This window comes from Gymnogyps californianus, chromosome 3 (assembly GCF_018139145.2).
Source record: "Gymnogyps californianus isolate 813 chromosome 3, ASM1813914v2, whole genome shotgun sequence".
Classification (NCBI taxonomy): Eukaryota; Metazoa; Chordata; class Aves; order Accipitriformes; family Cathartidae; genus Gymnogyps; species Gymnogyps californianus.
This window is the reverse complement of record NC_059473.1, coordinates 31,632,151-31,651,896: the sequence shown is the minus strand read 5'-3', so window position 1 is coordinate 31,651,896 and position 19,746 is coordinate 31,632,151. Positions and strand designations below refer to the sequence as shown.

The window sequence follows — 19,746 nt, the reverse complement described above, 5'->3', positions numbered from 1 at the left end:
TTAATGTAAAGCATCTTGGAAACCAATTTCATAGATACGAAAATACCTGCAGAGAATATTTCTTAACGTGGGAACACTCTATTCTTGATTAATGCAGTGGCATTTAAACTGCTCTCAGAATGAATGAAATAAAAGTTTTTGGGGAAGAAAATAGATACAAATCTGTAGGTGTTGACTAGACCTAGTGGAAAAGGATATCTGTTCTATATTTATTAAAAACAACCAACCAACCACTTACCATGAGCACATCTGTTTGGACACAGGGTAGCCTTAAGACAAACTAGTGTCAAGTAAGTGCAGTTGTTCTGAGTAAAAACCAAGGCAGATGTGTTTAAGCAACCAGCTTGTATTTCAGGCTGAAGGGACTCAAGCAATTGAAGCTTCTGTTCCCAGAAAAATCACATATGCTGTGGAAATAAAATAAAAATATGTTTAAAAAAACAACCCACAAAACAAACAAAAAACTGTTATGAAGTCCTTCAGTTGGTTTAGGATAGTGAGGAATTGAATGTGGAGGAAGACAAAAGGAAATGGCATAATTTCTTGAGAGAGGAGAAGGAAAATATTGAAAGTTTCTTTTTATGTAAGTACGAATATTGCCATTGATAAAATTGGGAGAGTGTTAAAGCCCAGCTGAAAAGCAGTTTCAGAAGTAGACCTGTTGGAAAACTGGAAGACTCTGGAAGTTTTCGTATTGATTGGGTTAGAGTACAGGGGCTAAAAAGTATGTGCTCACAGGGAGCCAGGACAGTGGTTATTTCCAAAGAATATTTAGGAATTTCTATTTAGTATTACTCAAAGATTCTGGGGACCTATCAAGAGAGGTGAAGGCTTGATCTAGACAGAGCTTTCTGGACATTGCTGTGGTGCCAAGTATAAGTAGAGGGAGGAGTAGCTTCTCTTGCGGGCCAAGCAGTTAACAATGCTGTATGGAGAGGGAAAAGTCTCGAGTTTCATAGTTAATGGGAAGTTCTTGTTCATGAGTAACTGTCTGGGCTGAAAGGTCAGAGTTGGCAAGACTGTAGTGTGGATCCCAAATGAAGCAACAAAAAAAGGAGAGGCTAGAAGGATCTTCGCTTCTGTTTCATTTAAGCTAATTACTGCAGTGACCATCTGGTAACTAGAGCGTAACTTTTAAAAGGACCTCTATACATACATATGTGTATGTGCACCTGCATATGCCATGGGTCTATCTAAGGAGCTTATTGTGACGATAACATTGTGCAAAGGAAGGTGAAGATTAATAAATTGGCATGTCTTCTCTTGAAATACTGTCTTTTAACATACTCAGCTGTGGGGCACTTTACCGTGGGTTGCAGTTAAGTGCTATTTCTTGAATTGTTTGAAACTAGGCAAATCTAGGCAAAGTGCTATAAATTTTATTGTAGCAAACAGCTACAACTTTGAAAGAAGTACCAAGCAGAAATAAAACTGAGGGTCCATTCCCAGTGTATGTAACTCTGTGGAGCTGTATTTAGATTGCAGAATGAAACCAGCCTGAGTTGAGGTTGTGTTTCTAGACTGATCTGTGTTCCTGGATTTACTGTTTTCAGTGATGCTAGGATTACGGTGACATTTATTGGATTTAAAGCCTAGGTAAGTATTGAGTGTAACCATAAATTTGTAACAGTTTTTTTAAATAAATCATTAAAGTGACCATTTGTCCTTGCTTTTACAAGTATCAGTGAAAATGCAGATAGATTTATTTGAAGAAGTCAGGTCTGTTATAATTTTCACTTCAACATGAGTTGTTATATTGCTGATGAACTGCACATAACAAACATGGCTATCGCTTTGCTAGCAGATTTTTTAGTTTAATCCCATGGCTATATAGTCTGCAGAACTGTGAAGTTAATACACAGGAAGGTCCATTCTCTGCATAGGTGTAAAATAAAAGTAAGATGGTGTTGGATTTCAGTATTGATGCCTAGCAGTTCCTTTTATTGTGATGACAAAAAAAATATTCACACGCTCCATGGATAGCTCCTAAATTTTTTGTTGAAATACACAGCCTCTTTCTGTTACTGTGTTCACAGTTATGCTTGGTAAGTTTTCATATTTCCTAATACTTTACAAGACCTTACATTAGAACTGTTTCTGGGATTCCCTATGTGATGTTGTTTCATTGTATGCGATTTCAATTATGACTCTACAAAGAGTCAGTCTCCTGTTCGATCTTAGAAAGAACATATTGCCACTAGTTAGTGGTTTTGTTTAATGTATTCAATCTTAATTAAAGCTGTCTAAAAGCCCACTCTATCTTATGGCTAAAACTTGAACTATGTTTATGGTTAAAGCAGTGTTTCTCAACCTTTTTATTTGAAGCTAGATGTGATACCTAGCTTAAAACATTTTTATCAACCCTTCTCATTCCATAGTATTTTTTTCTATTTCCAAAGAAGTAGAAATTGATGTATTGGGTGGTGGTGGGAGTTGGGGCAGAACGTGCATGCAGATGGTTTTCTTCTGTGACTGTTGTGGAGGTGCAGCATACAAAGTGAAAACAGTGGGCCAAAATTGCAGCTATTCTTAATATTCAGAAAATAACAAGAGAGGATAGTCTTCTAACATTATGTTTGGACACTACAAGTAAAAGGTGAGACACATTTTATTTCTAGATAAACACCATAAAGCAAAAAAAGAATAATTTTGGACATGAGATATCAAGACGGTATAAGCAATTTTACATAGGCTTGCAAAAAGCAAGTTGCTGATGGTGGAAAGATTAATTAGAAAAACTGACCTGAATTTGGCAATTTTAGAGAATTCCCAGAATGCATGTGACTTGAATCTTCCCTCTCCCTTGATCCATAAAAAGCTATTGACTACATTTGTGTCACTAATAAACACAACTGTTTTCTAAGTGGCTTCTTAGTAGAAAAGGCTCGATGGTTTCGGACTTGCAGCTTGCTAATGTACATAGGTGTTTAAATATTGCTATTTAACATCACTGCTTTTAATCTGTTTTGTTACGATGACATCTCAAGTATTGGCTTCTCGGGTTTTTTTAGCTGGCAGTTACTTTGGGGTTTTTGTGCTATTTTAGTTCTAAAGTGATCTCCAAATCTGTGCTTTTATTAAGATCTTTTTAAAATTCTTAATATTTTGTCCCCAAAGAAGTGTCATAGTGGGTCCCACTATAGGTGTACATATACGACACAAATGAAGGACTACATTCTTTTGAAAGTGATGCCTGTAGGGGACCTGAGGTTCATGAAGAAGTGGGAAGTAGAAGAGTTACCATTGTCTGTCAGTCCGCCCTAACTGTTCACAACAGCAGGGTGGAACCCAGTGAATAACCGTCCAGCAAATCCCATCAGTAGTGAAGTTTGAACATCAAACTTGCATTATTTCAGGAAACTTCTGAAAAGAATGTAGTCTTTAATTTTTTAAATTCACTGTTTCAAAGAAAAAAAGGGAAAAAAAAAGAAAATAAAACTGTCAAATGCTCTCTCCTATAGGGCAGGGTAAGAAACTTCCAGTTCAAACTCCGTTGTCGTGATCCAAGTCTTGCTTGTGTGTGATGACATCCTCCTTGCCAAAGAACATACTGCTCAGTTTTATGAATAGAAAGCTGAATATCTGACCAAGAACAGAGGATATTCTGCTCTGTTGATTTGCACATGCTGGGATGCTGTGCTGAAGCTGTGGAGCATATGCAAGAGATTTTGGGCCTTGTGAGAGCATTAAAAGTTGTATTAAATTTACAGAAAATTATCCCTTGAACCTTTGAACAGATGATATGAGAGAAAGTGTCAGGAAAGACTTTGAAAATTCAAGGGCAGTATCAATACTAGTGGCCTTTGAACCTACATCTTTTCCTTAAAACACAGCTCCAGATGCTGTAAAAGAGCTTAACAATGCTTCTTCAAATTCTTTATCCCAAGTAGGTGATGGATGCACTAATGGAACAGATAGGGGAAAAGATCTGGTGATCTTTTCTCAGTCAGTAATCAGGGAAATCTCAGTGATGGAATCGGTCGTTCATCTGGAAATATGTGACGTATTATTCTAGCAACTGCCACTTCAGTTCATTGGGACCACATCTGAGCTGGTCAGCCTGTGTTTCAGGCACTGTCTTGGGCAAGGTAAACAACAACAGATGAGTCAACCTTAACCTGAGCAGTATGCTGGAGTACAAGAGTTACTGTTTCACACTGTAAGTTCCAGAGACCTAAATGTCATAGAATGTGACTTTTCTATCATATATAGAACAGAGACTATCCCTGTGAATTTTTCCTCACATTATGCAGCTGATTTACATACCAGTACAGCTGTGAACACTGAAAGGCGAATTTTGTAATAATTTTTGACTAATACAGCTTTTATCCCTCATTCCAGCATCCTGCTTAACACCTATAGCAGGATCCACCTTCACACAAAGGTGAGAAAAAAAGCTGTGTTTCTCTTCTTACTGGAAGAACTTTTTTACAGTAACAGGTTCTTACTCTTCTTGACATCTGTACACATACACACTTGTGTGCATGATTACACGGAGCACGTTGTTTGTTGGAATGATGAATGTTTGTAAATAGGGCTCAAGGGGACAGGATGCTCCAACTGCATATTCTTTGTACAAAGCAGAAAATGCCCCACACAGACACACACCCTTTTAAGACCCTGTAGACATAAATGTAGCAGTGGAACAAAGGGATAATAAAATTCTCTCAAAAAGAAATATAAATATTATACACTTGAAATGGGAATGCATAATAAACAGTTTGTGAATCAAAAGTGCTGTGGACTTTAATAAGAAACATTCCTGTTATTCTCAGGAAACAGCAATTGACTAAACTCATAGCAGTTAATACTTTTAATATTTACACCTTTTTTAAAAGAAAATATTTCGTATTTTTCAATCAAGTCAGCAATACTAAGCTGCAGTGGTGAAAGAGCACTGAGCAAGTGTAACTTGGCGTGTTTTTACCTTACACTTTGATTATTCACTTTTTCATCTGTGAAATCTTGTTGGTACTTCCTGGTTCACTGAAGATCTGTCTCAGAATATAGCTTTACTCTGGCATTCTTGTTGTGACCCATGTAATCTATAGTATTTCTGATTCTGCAGATATATTCACTGAACCAGGAACGTATAAGAATATATGGAGAGCGGGGGAAAAAGCTTTTAATAAAAAGTTGGATTGATTTAAAAAATAAATGCTTATACTGACTTCCAGCCACAACATGGTTACAGAAATACTTATCATAGATGTCTCTCTCACTGTATTTTAACTTTGACTCTTTTTTCCTTGTGAGATTTATTAATTGTATCAATGAGCCATTTCATTATCTTTAAAAAAAATACTGTCATTAGTGTCACGTTGTCCTTCTAAGACTTAGCTCTGTACCTAGGATCCTTACTTGCACAAATACATTACAGTCTTCCCAAATATAATAGTTACCTCTGAATCTTCTTTCAAGCATGAGCCCTGTATACTAATCTGTTATGTTTGTTTTGTCAATTTACATATATAAAATATAAATATCCATGTCTAGAAAAGCTGTATTTGGTGATTAGAAAGTTGGCTTGGCAGGAAAATTATTTTATTTTGAACTGTATTAATGATCTGTTTGTACTCTAGTTAAGTATTTGGGCATTTATTAGCAGATCTTGTTTTCCACTGGACATGAGATGACCGCTCTTTGGCCTCTGCAATGACATTACTATTTTTAAAGAGATGGGAAATCGGTAAAATGGGGGAGAAGAATGCAAATACTGCTTTCTGAATAAATTGTAGTCCAGTCATCTGAAGAGGTGGCTGGAGAGATTCAAGTCCCAGTGAAATCCTTGTGAAGGATTTGAATTCCAAGTTGCACGTGTCCCCAGATCTTTATCTGGGAAAGCAAGTTTAAAAAAATAGGACCTATATTAAAAAATGGATCATAACTACATGTTGAGGAATCAGCTTGATAGCTTTGGGAGATTTATAGAGAAAGAAACTACATGGAGGTGACCTGTCCTAAGTCATCTAAATGGAAAGTATTTTGTGTTCTTTTTATTTCTATTTGCTTGTTTCTGAGAGCATTGAAAGTGTATTTTTACATTTGGAAGTTCTGTAAATCCACTTTATATTGTTTCAAGTAATTCAGACTATATATACATAAAAAAAAAATGTTGTGTTGTCTTATGGTCTTTGAACATAATGAGGGTCCTTTAAAGGGTGGGTATTGATCTACATTTTCACTTCCTAGTACAGTTGTTCTCAGTATTCGAAGTGTAAAAAGTAGATAGCAATGCAGAGGTAAGTGTGAAAGAAATGTCTTTTAGTGACTTGTTAGCAAGGAAATATCTTGGCACATGGCAAGGTAATACAGAGAGTGCTTGAACCCTGACAGTCCTAGAATTAATTATATCACTACATAAATCTTGAATTTCCATTATTGATCATTTCAAATGAAAATTCTAAATAGAGAACATCTAAAACACTGGTGAAAATGAGTCCTCCATGCACTGAAGACACATACACAAATATAAATACATACAACTGAAGGTAGTGTTTGCCCAGAATCCGCATGTCTGTCACTACTGTGCAAAGCCCAGAAGAACTAAGTAAAGCTGCGTCCTCCTTCACTCTCTCTGCCTTGCTGTCTCCAAATGATTCCTGATTTAGGATGATGGTGTTATTAGTCCAAGTATTAATTTTAATACTACTTGTCCTTTGCTTGCTGTTTACCCGTAACTTTCTAACATGACTTTTTAAGGCACTCAGAGCATGTTTACCATACATACAACCTTTTTGTAAAAAAGTCGATCATTGTTTACAACCAAGCTTTAAACAGTCATTTATCCAGGATATGTGCATATAAAGAAACATCTAAGTTTTCAGTCTTATGATTTCAGCTGAATTCTCACACTGTTGCTCAGGTAGTGCTGGCCTTTATTCCACCAGTAGCACCACTGATGCCAGCAAAGTACCTTATTGCAATATTTGTTGGTAGTAGAAATAAGATACGGATTTTTGAGAACTGTCTTTGTGGTGCTCTTGATGTAAAGACGAAAAGTTGTTTGTCAAGACATGGCAACATCGGCTTGGTCTGAGTGGATGCAACTGCTGCTTATTGTTTAAGAACAGGCAGGGTGACCTATAAAAACTAAGCTTTGAAGTCTCCGAACATTTTGTGCATCCCGTTATCGGCTGGTGATGGCGGAGACAGGTGATTGCTTTGCTTGAGGTTTTAGGAAAGATATGGTGGTGTTGGAATCTCTTTCCTGCCTACAAAACTTCATCAGAGGGGCATCTTTCAGGTTAACGTACTTTTTTAATGGTGAAACTGTAGTGTTTTGTTAAAACTTATCCGGTCTATTTCTTATCCTAGAAATAAGGTTAGACGTAAACAAAAAAATTAAGCAGCACTTTGTAGTGTTGGATAAATTGGGGTCCTAGGAAACAAAAGCACATTTTTGTGAGTGTATGGAAAAATCAGGTCTGAGACTACGTCCCAGCAATTTAGATTCCTAATATTGTTTCTCCCTATTTTGTGTTATTTTTTTCTAATTTATTGCAGAGACATTCCAAACTATGTAAATTTTGTTTTTTAGTTTTGTTCTAATCTGAATGTGAGACCTGATATTAGAGCAGGTAGAGGTAATGCGCTTGTACTTAAGTTTCATTGAACAAATTGAAATTTAAGATCATGAGCATCTTGCATATCAGTCTCTTAAAAATATAAAATATCCCATACTGTAGTGTCATTAAAACACAGCTAATAAATACAGTTGTTTGGTGAGGATTTAGAAAGATTCAGTCAATATGATGGAATGATGCTCTCTTGCAAATGTAGTTTGTATCTCTTGTTTCTATGTATTCATTTTATATGCATTTTAGCTCACTTGGAATCAGAAATATTTAGACTGCACCCAATATTAATTTTAGACTGTGCCACACTTAGATTATTTATTTCAGATTTGTGTCCCAAACTTACCAAAACATGTTTTTGACCTTTGAAGAAATCTGCCTTATTTTCTGAGATAGAGTTTTTCAGACCTAAGCAAACAGTATTGTTGTGGTGAAAGTGTCACCACAACTTTTTCTGCTGTCAAAATAAATTAACTTTTATCCACTTAAATGACATTGATCTTGAAAGTTGTGAATCTAACACGTATTTTCATGGACAAGAATGTTGTTATTTCTTTTTAACCATTTGTTTTTTCTTATGCTTTTCCTAACAGCATTCTTTACTTAACTCTGACAGTCACTCATATTGTGAAAGTAGTGGTAAATTACCATGACCATAATAAAAGAAAATGGCATAGGCAAAACAGGTCTCAAGTTTTTGTCTTAGAGAAGCACAATATATTTTTATGTGAAAGTCTGAAAACAAACCAAAACCCTGGGATGTTACTCACCCTTAAAGAAAATACTGTTTGTTTTCATGTTCAGTTATTGACGCCCAAAGGTATACTTGGAGGTCTTGCTGATACGTTTTTAGTGTTTAATAGATACTTATTTATTTAAACTTGTTTTAATGAAGAAAACTCAGTATCTTGTCCTATAACTAAGCTCTGCAAAGTTGTTCCCAGACTACGATTTTTGCGTAACTTTTAAAATAGGAATTATGCTGGGCTCAGACGCCCTCTTTGCCCAGACTGAGTGAGGCGAGTGTTTTGCTGCGTTACCTTGGGAGAGGGACTGTGTTTGGAACGCTGCGATGCCGTGGGCAGTGCACTCAAGGTAACTGCCTTTGTTTTCATTAAAGATCCTATTTAAAGAATCAGCACTCCTTGATCAGACCTGGTGGGTTTCCTGGAAGACAGGAGAAAGAATGTCCGGGAATAATTGCATATTCTCCCTAGAGTGAAGCAGATTTCTCAGTCTCATTTGCCACTTCACATTCCTTAGCCTGCTTTCCCCTAGTTTTGTTATTTTTTAAAAAATGTTAGATGTAGAAAAAGGTTGGGAGAACATGTAACTGCTTGTATCAAAGCTGGCTAGTGAAATTGCTGTGCAGTAAGGCTACGAGTTGCTTGTGCTTTATTTGAGAGTTGTTTTTCACGTTACTGCATGCTGTCATTTGGAGGGAAAAGGCCAAACTTTGCTAACTGTTGTGATGCAAGTAGCCCATTAGTACTAATGAAGTGAATAGTGTTGTGTATTCTTGTCTGCTGCAATTCACATTTCAGCTTTAAAGACAAATTCTGTTGTTCACTTCTCTGATCAGTTGTGAGTAAGTATGGTTCCATTACAGGTGTGCACCATGCAAAATTACATGGATTAAGTTTGACCCTAAGATAAATTACCTTTCTGAATGCATGTTATTCTCATGCATTTCTCCTCTGGAGACCTTTTTTCTGCAGAAAGGATCCTGAAATATACATTTCACACTCAACTTCTGTGAAGCTGACTGACTTGGTAGGGCTGAGAGGTACCACAGTCAAGTAAGTGTCTGTTAAAAGACTTGTCATAAACTGGCTGCAGATGCTAAGATCAATGCTGACTCAGTCCTCCGTGTTCTCATCCATATTCTGCCTTTCTATTCCACCTTCCCCCCCAACCTCCATCACATCACACAAGTTGTAAATTGGGTTTATCCTTTGCTTACATTATTTTAAGCGATCCCTTCCCCTCCCTATTTGCTGAAGGTTTCCATCCCCTCAATTACAGTCATACCACAAAGACAATTATTGAGCAGTTGTGAGAGCAGAGAGGTCAGAAACCTCCAGGAAGAGGTAGGAATGATCAACTAGGTCTGGGAACCTCCTGAAGCAGATTTGGCCAGTTGGGAAGGCATCTGCAACATCAGTTGTCTGTGTGGCATCTCCTTACCCAAAGGAACATCCAGTAGGTTGAACAGTTTGTGTGCTCTTCCTTACCTCACTTTTATCCCCAAACCAATTGCTGTTTGTACTTAGGGTACAAACTTAACAGCCCTACCAGAAGCCCTGCTCCCTTGTCTCATTTCCTACCATCCCCCAGGCCAGAAGCTGCTTATCCTCCCCAAAGCATGCCAATACTCTTCCCGCACATCCTTTCCCATCCTTTCTACCAAATGGTAAGTTTCTTTTCTTCTCATTCTTGCTTTACAGTTAATCGCACTAAACCAGATTCCTAATACCAGGTCCTTGGTTTATGCATCGCCCCAATGCACACTCTTTCCTCCCGGTCTCATGCCCCCCTACCTCTCAAGTCTTCCACTTCCATGGAAAGGCAGGTCCTGCCGCTGCCTGGGATAAGCCTGCATTTGCTTACTGCTTTATGCATTGCTATTTAGTGCAGGGAATCGCACTTGCACGCCAAATACAAAAATACCTCCTCTTGAAAGAATACTCTAATCAGAGGTTGCAAGGCGATTCTTTGTTGATAACTAAGAAAAGGTAATAACTGATTTTCCAGAGTCTGCATCTTTAAGGAAAAGGAACTGTAATGTACAACTTGGTTGGACTCCAGGCACAAGAGGAAATGGGTTATAGCAGTTGTGACTGTGCAGAGCAGATGTTTTGGTTGGACTGGCTATCAACCATCTGACTCATAATAGATTGTCAGTTCCAGTAAATTCCCAGTTTTCAATTACAGTAGGTAGGATACGAGAAAACAATGTCGTTTGGATGGTGTATTTAAAGTGGTTTTGATGATAATTTTCATAAACAACTCATACTAACTTTGTAAAAAGATTAAGTATCTTGCAAAGGGAGCAGCTGTAAACAGAGGCATACATTTGAATGTAAATTTAGATTGATATGAAGGAAAACTAACAAATGGTTGTTTAGACAGTGCTGATACAATTAGAAGTAGAATTTTAAGTTTTACTTTGGAGTCATGTGGATACCTGAAGTCTTTTCCTGAAGTTTTTTGGGGAAAAAAAAAATTCTGAATGCCTTCAAACTTCCATGTTCATCTATTCTGTGCTGCATTTATATTTTCACATGGCCTCTTGTTCTTGAGTTTCAAAAATACATACTTAATGAACCTTTCATCTGCACTGGCTAAGTAGACAAAGGGTAAATTAGAATAAAATACCATGAGCTTTCTCTTTATGCTTGTCTTTGTGACAAGTTTTATTTATTCTTGTAAGTTGTTGCTAGAAGGTCTCTGCAATAGAAAAAAGCCTGTGGGTTGAAAATCTTTAGGTTTTTTTTTTATTTTGTTCCTTTCTCACCACATTGCTTTACTATGTATATTTTGCATTTCCACAGCACTTTGGAGGTCACACTGTGCAAAGTATTCTGTAAACATAGGAAACCCCTTGCAGTTCTTGAGAAAGAAAACTATTTATTTTCAGTGTTAAATGGTGTATCCATTTTTTTCCTGTTTGATTTGAATGGGCATTTTCTGATATGAGGAAAAGATTATTTTTAAAAAGAAAAAAAGTGATAGTGAGATGGCAGAAAGACACCGTGAAAATCTGTGTTGGATCTTTTACATCGCAGTGCGCTAGAGGGTTTTTTTTTTTTACTATCAAGCATGAGACTGTTGTGGAAAAACTAATAGGTGTGCATTATCACATGCTTAACTAATGATTTCAAACATTTTTACAAACATTCAATTTTTAAACCTCAAAATTCCTGTGGCCCAGGATGTGTTCTCCATTCAGTGGAAGTTCATTTTAATAATACCTTCTGTAGAGTCTTGTGTGGAAAAAGTTCTGTGAGTATAAAATGGTATTTTAATGTGGCAGTTCTAACCTTGGATGCTAACATTTATAGAAAACTGCCATTCTTAATTTTTACAAAATCAGTTTTTCTTAAATATAAAATTAATTTTTCTAATAAAATCCTCTAACATTAAATGTTGTGAGTTAAATACAAATTATGAGAAGGAACATGGCTACTAAAATATTAAAAAATGTGTTGTGACTTTAGTTCAACAGCCTCTTTTTCTCTAAAAGGGATTAATATTGTCAAAGCAATTGGATGTCACTCTCTCTTTTGAAGCCAACTGAAAAATAAAAATAGAGTTGATTTTTGCTTTGCTGCTCTGTTTAAATCTGGCCTGTTCTTTGAGAGAAATACGCATGCAGAAATGGGAAAGGGGAAGATGCTGCCCGGGCAGAGTTTGATAAGCATTAAAACAACCTTTGCCTTTGGACGCTTTGGTGTAATGGAAGGATCTCAGCCCCTGTTCTGGGGAAGTGTCATTACCTGGTAATACAAGGATCCATCATCTCACCTAGTCACTAACAGGTTTGTAGAGATGACCAGGAGAAAGGTCACTGAAGGAGTTAAGTTGTGACTGGCACAGACACCACCAAAAAGGTCTATTAGTTGAAAAGCTTTCCACAGTTTATCTGTAAGACATGTGGTTTTGGTTTAGTTTTATAAACGGCAGTTGTAACAGACTTACTAGGGTTGAATGCAGTTTTACCAAGCAGATTCTTGCATAAATAAAACTAACAAAGTCTGAAAGGAATAAACAGTATGGTGTCACATAGAAGGGACTTTGTCATAAATCTCTGTAAATCTGCAGCCACCTGAGCAATAAGGTTGAGCAGCTTCATGGTGTTACTGCACTGCATCTTTTAAAACCTACAGGAATGCTGGGTTTTGGGGTCTTTTTTAAGTTACAATTTTCATTTCTCAGGGCCGAAAATATGCATCTATTTGAAAAGTGGTAGTTACAGAAGAATGCAAATTTCTTTACTCAAATTTGCATTGGACAGTAGCTGTATGAACATAATGCAGTGCTGTGCTGGCAACAGTAATTGCAGTAGTGTTTGTTGTGTGTTATTTTTGTCAATTAAAAAAAAAATCACATCTCAGTTTATTGCTCTTACTACATGCATCAGCTTATTGCAGCTTAACATGCAAAGATACCCTGATGATTTATGTTGTTGTGTGGTTTTTTTTCCCTGGCATGAGTCTTCATATTCAAGAAGCCACTAGTGAGTGTAGAAAATGTAATGTAATATTACTGTATGGGTTTAATGGATGCTGTAGTGGTGGTGTTCACCTAATCTGTTTTAGGGTTGGTTTTTTTTCCCTTGTTTTGATTTTCTTTGATCAGTAAGCACCTGGATGGTATTCTAGAAACTGATCTTATGCATGGTGTCAATCTGTGTGTGCACATCAACTTAAGCACTAATACTAAATGCAAGATTAAATACATTTGGTTTTGTCCATGTAGCTTGTAAAATGCATGTAGGTTCTATTCTGTAAAAACAAATTATTTGAAAAGAATGACAAACAAAAGAATATGGTCTCAGAAGAACTGTATACGTACACAAATGAATGTATTTTATGTACTTGTCATCTCTTGAAGAATGCCCGTTAAAATAAAATCTTTTTAATCATTAGCATTACTGCTTAATCTGTCTTAATAGTTCTTTTCATTTGATTGACAATTAGCAAATTAATGGGAAAAAGCCAGTTAATGCCATACTCGGCTTCAGGAGTGAAAGCTGTTCCTTATTTAAATTTTTTCCTTAATGATGGAAATATATTACATACTGGGGAGAAGGTTTGGGGGGGATTGCACTCTTGGGTATTTTTTGTTGTTTATCTTGTTGAAAAAGGTTTTGTAGTCTGTGCTGGTTATTCTACTGTAGATGATAGTACCACTTGAAAACACTGAAGGGAACATAGTGGGTCATGAGATCCTGCCCGTTGCTGTTACAGGCAACCATGTCATATAATCCCATCCATAAACTGATCATACCCCAAAAGGACAGCACCTAGTTTTTTGTCCTCACCACTCTGATGAAGTGTTGTCCTGCAACTTCAGGTTAAAACCGTGTTCTGATTTCCAGCTGTAGTGTGCTTGTGACCGTTTTATAGGCCTTTCTTAAGAGTATACTTTTCTTTCAGCTCTCAGAAGAGAGCTGCACACCAAGGCAGAATTTAAGAAAACACTATCAGCTCTGTCTCATTTTTCATCTAAGACAATTAGGCTTTTTTAAGACCCATTCTTCCCTGCAGCTTATCACTAAGTTTCTTGGCATATTGTGTTCTGCACGTAATAGCTGGTATGTAGCTAGTCTCTCTGGACATTAACAGTTCCAGTCCTGCCAAAGCTTCAAATGGCACGAGATTGTCTTCCTGAAACCACTCAGTAGTCAGGTTTTTTTCCTCCCCAAATAGGGCAGGGTCTCCTAACAATGTTTTAAGTGGTTTGCATGTTCCTTCCTCACAGCTGCTTGTGGGACAGAGCATACCAGGGCACACTGCACCATGTTGATCCTGCTTTGAGCACATATCTGCTGGGTTATCTACTTCCTCTCGTATTTTTCCAAAACAAATGCATCTTGGCAAGTTGCTATGTACATATGCACAAACATGCTAAAGGACTTCTTTGTGAGCAGCAAGTGGCACCGTATTACTTTCTGTCAATGAAGGTGACTGCACTGGTAACTCACTGCTTTCTAACTAGAAGTCAAGAGCTTAAATGAAGTTGTGTGTAGCAGAAATACCTTGTTCGTACGGTATGTGATTTATGAATTAGAGAGATGTCAGGTCCTAACCAGAAACAATTTGTTCTAGCTGATCCCAAAACTGTAACTGATTGTTCTGATACAAAGAAAGTCTCAACTGTGAATGCGTTAAGATTGACTGTCATGGTATTTAGCATGGATTTTTTTTCCTTACAGTAGTTTTTGTAGAGTATGCAGTCTTTGCTGAAAGTAATGCATGGGTTTAATTTGCAGGAAACTTAGGGACAATGACTTGTAGATACAAATTTCTGATAGCAAAAATGTTTTTCATTCACAGGAGAAGTTGGAGTTGAGTACAGCAGAAATTTTGGACCATATACTATTTTGAAAAATAACAAATATAAAATTTGTAGTCATAACTCAGTGATATTATAACATTTTAAAAAATTCTTTGGCATTTGCATCTGATGTTAATGTTAAACCAAGAATTCTTAAAAATGAAATCTACATCTTTAGTGAAATAGGTAGTTCAGCTAATTGAATAACTACACTATTGTACACTTGCTAACACAGTAATTTTATTTTGATACTTTAAAGGAAATTAAGCACAGCAGAATATCTTTAAGTACTAATATAGTAAGAAAGAATAAATTTGTAACCTATTTTTCAATGGTTACACTTTAGATTCCTCACTTAAGTGTCCCGTAATTAAATCAGTATTTCACTTATTAGTTGTTATCTGTAAGCTTATAAGTACTCAGTTTGTTATTTGCCATTTTATATTTATTATTTTTTATGTACAGGATGTGAATGAAGATCCTGGAGAAGATGTTGCACTTCTGTCCGTTAGTTTTGAGGATGCAGAAGCTACTCAGGTTTTTCCTAAGCTGTACCTCTCCCCGCGTATTGAACAGTGAGTGAGACAGGTTTTTTTTTCTGGAGTGTTCATTCTACTTCATCTCTGAACTTTTCAATTTTTTCCTGATATATGTGAGAAATGTTGGCTAGGTGATAACATGCTATTGCTTTAAATTGCTTAAAGTCATAGTGATTACTGCAAGTGTGTATGTGGTGGAGAAATGACAGATCTTCTTTTGGCTAGTTCTCTATGGTGGACCACATATGGATGAAGAAAAGTCATCACTGGCTACATGTGATATTCTTGTAGCATCATAATCTATGAAAACTATGCTGTGTTTTCCTGTAGCAGTATATTTTGAGTGCCTCCTATGGTACAGCATACTGATAGCTTTTTTGTGGGGGAATCTTTAATTTCTTTTGGTAAGGTAAGTTCTCTATATAAACATAATACATTTGAATAAAGTATTGTTGTAGAAGCTAAAGGGCTTTATTAACTATGTTTTAGGAGTTTGCAGCTTTAGTACGTTACTTTTTTCCAGAGAACATCTGAATATTTCATTTTAAGATTGTTGAACCTTACTGATCTGTTTACTAGTTGGCAAACAGATTTTGTGAGAAACAAATTTCTGCTCCGAAAATGGAAGGGTAAGGATTAGAAATCAGTCTGCTTTCATTAAATTTCTCTTCTTCCTTTTCTGGAATTACGAATGTCTTAATGCTCCTCCTTCCCTTCAGTATCTCAGTCTTGTAATGTCTGCTTCAAAAAAGTAACTACATTAGACTCTTCAGATATACAACAGTCAAACTGGTCTAGCATTGTTTCAGTGATGCTTTGTTTTTCTGGTTAATACTGCAGTGACTTTCCTCTGAGCTGGTGATGACACTTCTGGGTAGAGAAGAAAAGATGGGAAATACTGACTACCACAGTTCTGTAACAACTCAGTGATAAAGTTTGTGTGACTGAAGGAACATGGTATCTTGACATTTCGCTCAGCAGGGCATCGGTCTGGATAAACTGTTGGATGCAATTTAAAAAACAAAAACCAAGATTTGATTTAGATAAAATACCTGGGAAGTCTTATGCTTTTATTTCAGAAAATGTAGGTTACACATGCGCATGCAAACACACACAATATATTTAGCAGCTTTTACATTTTCATATTTTTTTATCAATTCAGTACTTTTGTCAGCATTAGTTGAGGGAATAATTGTAGTCAAACATGTAATTATCCTTCCATGTTCCAAAGGATTCTTCCGCTCAGCTGCTGTTAAAAGCAAATGGGCTGTCACTAGTTTCCATTGTATTTTCAGCTCTAGTCACGTGTTGATTCTTAAGTGTATTTCAGGCCACCCAGGTATGTCTGTCTAAATGACCCATGTGCTAATGAATACAGTGCTTATTTTCCCACTTTCAGTAGTATCTTTAGAAGGATGTTAACCTCTTGATACCAAGCAGAATAGCAATACAAAGGAACACTTTGTCTTCCTAAAAGTATTGCATTTTCTGTCAGTGCCCTAAAGAGTATCTGATTTTAGATGTGTGATGTAGAGCAATATAGCAGAAAGATACTTGAGTGGTGTTAGTACATATCTGACCTGTCTGACGTATTTATGACTTTGTCATTTATAGCTTATGTAGTCATGTTAAAATCATGCCAGTAAACCCTGGAGTTCCATGCCACACCTTGTCACGTTATCTGTGTATCAAAATTGAGATACTTCACTCATCTAACTCAACCTGTCCTCAGTATTCATCACAGTATCTAGATACTGGTAACCCATAGTACCAGAGTTGCTTGTGAGCTGTTGCACCTTCCTTTAGTCTACTGGCTACTTCATGTGCCATGGAAAAATGTATGGGTATGTTTTCAATGTTTGTTTGATTGCACTTTAATAACAAAGATATAGTTGTCTCTTGTTCTTTCCCAAAATCAATCTCTGCTCTGTTTAGCAGGGGCTGACAGTCTAGATATTTAATTTTCCAATGTTTGGGAACTGAAACAACAATGCGTACTTCTTTATACTTTTTGCCAAAAGTACAAAAAGCCTCAAGGAGCCCTGAGGATTAGTTTAATGACTTGAGGCCATGGCATGTTACATTTGAATTGTGTTCTGCTTATAAAAGTTCTTTCCTGCTGCTAACAGTAATTGCATCTACAAAAGCCGTGTAAGCAAATTACCAGTGTATTTTTTTTATGCAGCAGATTTTGAGGTGGAGTAAGTAGTAGTTGACAGTTCCCAACATAACATTCCCAAGTACTCAACAAAACAGGAAAAATACCAAATTCCCACAATTATTTTGCTAATACTAAACTCTGTTCACCTTAGGAAGAGCGAGCAAACAGGAATAGCATTTTCCTGATGTATGAACAAACATTTTCAGATAGAAATGTTTCAGCTTTGTAGAGAAATAAGAGCAAAGGGCCTGTTTGTGTAATGTGAGTTATCTCCTGCTTTCCCAAGAGGTTTCATTGCTTTTGTGCTCTACCATATAAACATGCATTCCCACATTGCATTTTCTAAAAATGATACATACCCACAGATCTTGTCAGCGAATTTGAGCCTTAGCAATATGAATATGGTGATTTTGCTTTGAAGGGTTATTGTAAAGCACATTTGCTCTATTTTTAGATGGATGGTAAACATAATACTAGTAAGACTTTGACTGCTCTTTGTCATAGTCTCTGGAAGAAAGATTTGCAAAATGAAGGAAATGTCCACTTTTTATGGTTTGGGGCTGAGACATGAGTGCATTGGTTGGCTTGAAAAAGCTCACATATTAAAGCAGGGGGTAAAAATGCAATAGAGAAGTATTGTGGCTCATTTGAGTCAATATCGGTGTTCCATTGACTTGTGTGGTGTGGTGTCTGGCTGCAAGAGTGTCAAGTGCAGTTCTTACAGTAAAAAAACAACCCCACACTTAAGGAGGGGAAGCATTTGTGTTAGTTTATAAAAATCTCAGCAATAATTATTCATAACTATAGCTGGTTTAAGTCTTTCATTAAAACTTGCTGATTTAAAAAACATTCCTTTAAATACTAATTGTTCAAAACACATTAACAGCAATTTCTAGTTAATGTTTCCTTAATTTGAAATCAATCACTTAAAAAAGCTTTCATTTTATAATTTTAAGAATTCTTCTGTTCTTCATTGCACTGCATCAATAAGCAGATAGATGCCAATAACAGACACTTTCAATGATTTCAAAAATTAGATTAAGTTAAAATGAAATGTGGGGTATTTATGATATGTGTTTTGTTTAAAACCTACCATCGTAACTGTAGTATCATAAAAACAAGTTTCTGCACACTTCTGGAGGAAGTGGTAAGCTGCGAAGCCCCACAGACTGACCACCCAACTTGAGAGGATGGTGCTTGTCAGCATCCGTGAGTGTGTGTCCCCTGCTCCTCCTCCCACCTCGGAGCGTGGGACTGGCCACAGGATGCTGATGCTTGCTCTTCATCCCCCACTGATGGCTGCTTTGCTTTGGGGAGAGGGTCAGAGAGCTGAGCAGTGTCAGTACCTGAGGCCCCTCACTTGCTCATCCACCTGACCTCCTCCTCCTGCTAGGTAGGCACAGATGTATTCTGAGGCTGCTTCTGCCCTCCTCTGCATGACGAGGAGCTGCTGGGATGTTGACCCTTTATGTCGCTGTTGCATTTCCATGCGTTATTCATAATGTCTCTAAACCTGTCGGTAGAAAGCGGCTTACTTGCTCAAAATTATCTTTCTAGTGAAAGTATACTAGATATTCGTATGGAAAGGAGATTTGTAATAAAAAGATCCATCACATCTTTGGTTTCCATTTATTAAAAGTCACTAGACTCTAAATCCAAGGAGTCAGTGCAAGATTGAACAGCTAATTTCTGTATTAATGCTTAAAATGTGTGTCAGCATACTACACATGAATGTGGATCAGAAGTGTTTGGTTTTTTTTCAAAAAGAAAAAAATTAATGTATGTATGTTTTTTTTCCTTCATGAGTCGTCCATGCTAAAGAAAATAAAAATGAGTTCGTCTTGGTTCATGTTTTAAGAAAAAAAGATGTAAGGGTAGAAACACTGTTGCTCAGTGAATGCTGTGTTCCCTGGATTCACAGAAATAATCCTGCAATAAACACTGTTGTCCTGGAGGGCTTTTCTCTGATAAATACGTGGACGTGAATATGCTAAGAAAACCAGCTGTCAGTAGAATTTGTTTTGCTTAAATGGATCAGACTCCATGCTTTGGGGACTGAAATGGTCATTTTTTACTGGTCTGGGAGCTGTGCCAGAGGGTTCTTCGTGACTGAAGGTGGTATGCAGAGTTCGGTGACTGCATTTAACCTTCTCATACGGGCAGGGGAGAATAACAAGAACCTGGTTTGAACTCTTAGACTTTGAATGTTTCTGTATGTTTCTCACTGATGGGGGGGAAAAAAAAAAAAGAAGAGAAAATTAAACACGTGTATTTGCTTTAAGGTGTTTTCTGTCTTTTACCTGTCCTTTCTGCTGGGAGTTGGAGGAGGAAAACCATAGAATATTATCCATTTACTGCCAGGTACCGCCTCTCGCTATGCTGGCGATGCAGGGGTGCTGTGAAGGGC

At 36.9% G+C, this 19,746-nt stretch overlaps 1 protein-coding gene across 3 annotated transcripts in view; it reads left to right on the top strand.

Annotated features, from left to right (window-relative positions):
- Nucleotides 1–19,746, top strand: part of BABAM2 (BRISC and BRCA1 A complex member 2) — a 178,416-nt gene that overhangs the window by 79,843 nt on the left and 78,827 nt on the right. For all 3 annotated transcript variants that reach the window (XM_050893630.1, XM_050893629.1, XM_050893631.1), the window contains exon 7: nucleotides 15,105–15,214. In XM_050893630.1, coding sequence (XP_050749587.1) covers nucleotides 15,105–15,214 — 110 coding nt within the window. The remainder of the gene's footprint in view (nucleotides 1–15,104; nucleotides 15,215–19,746) is intronic.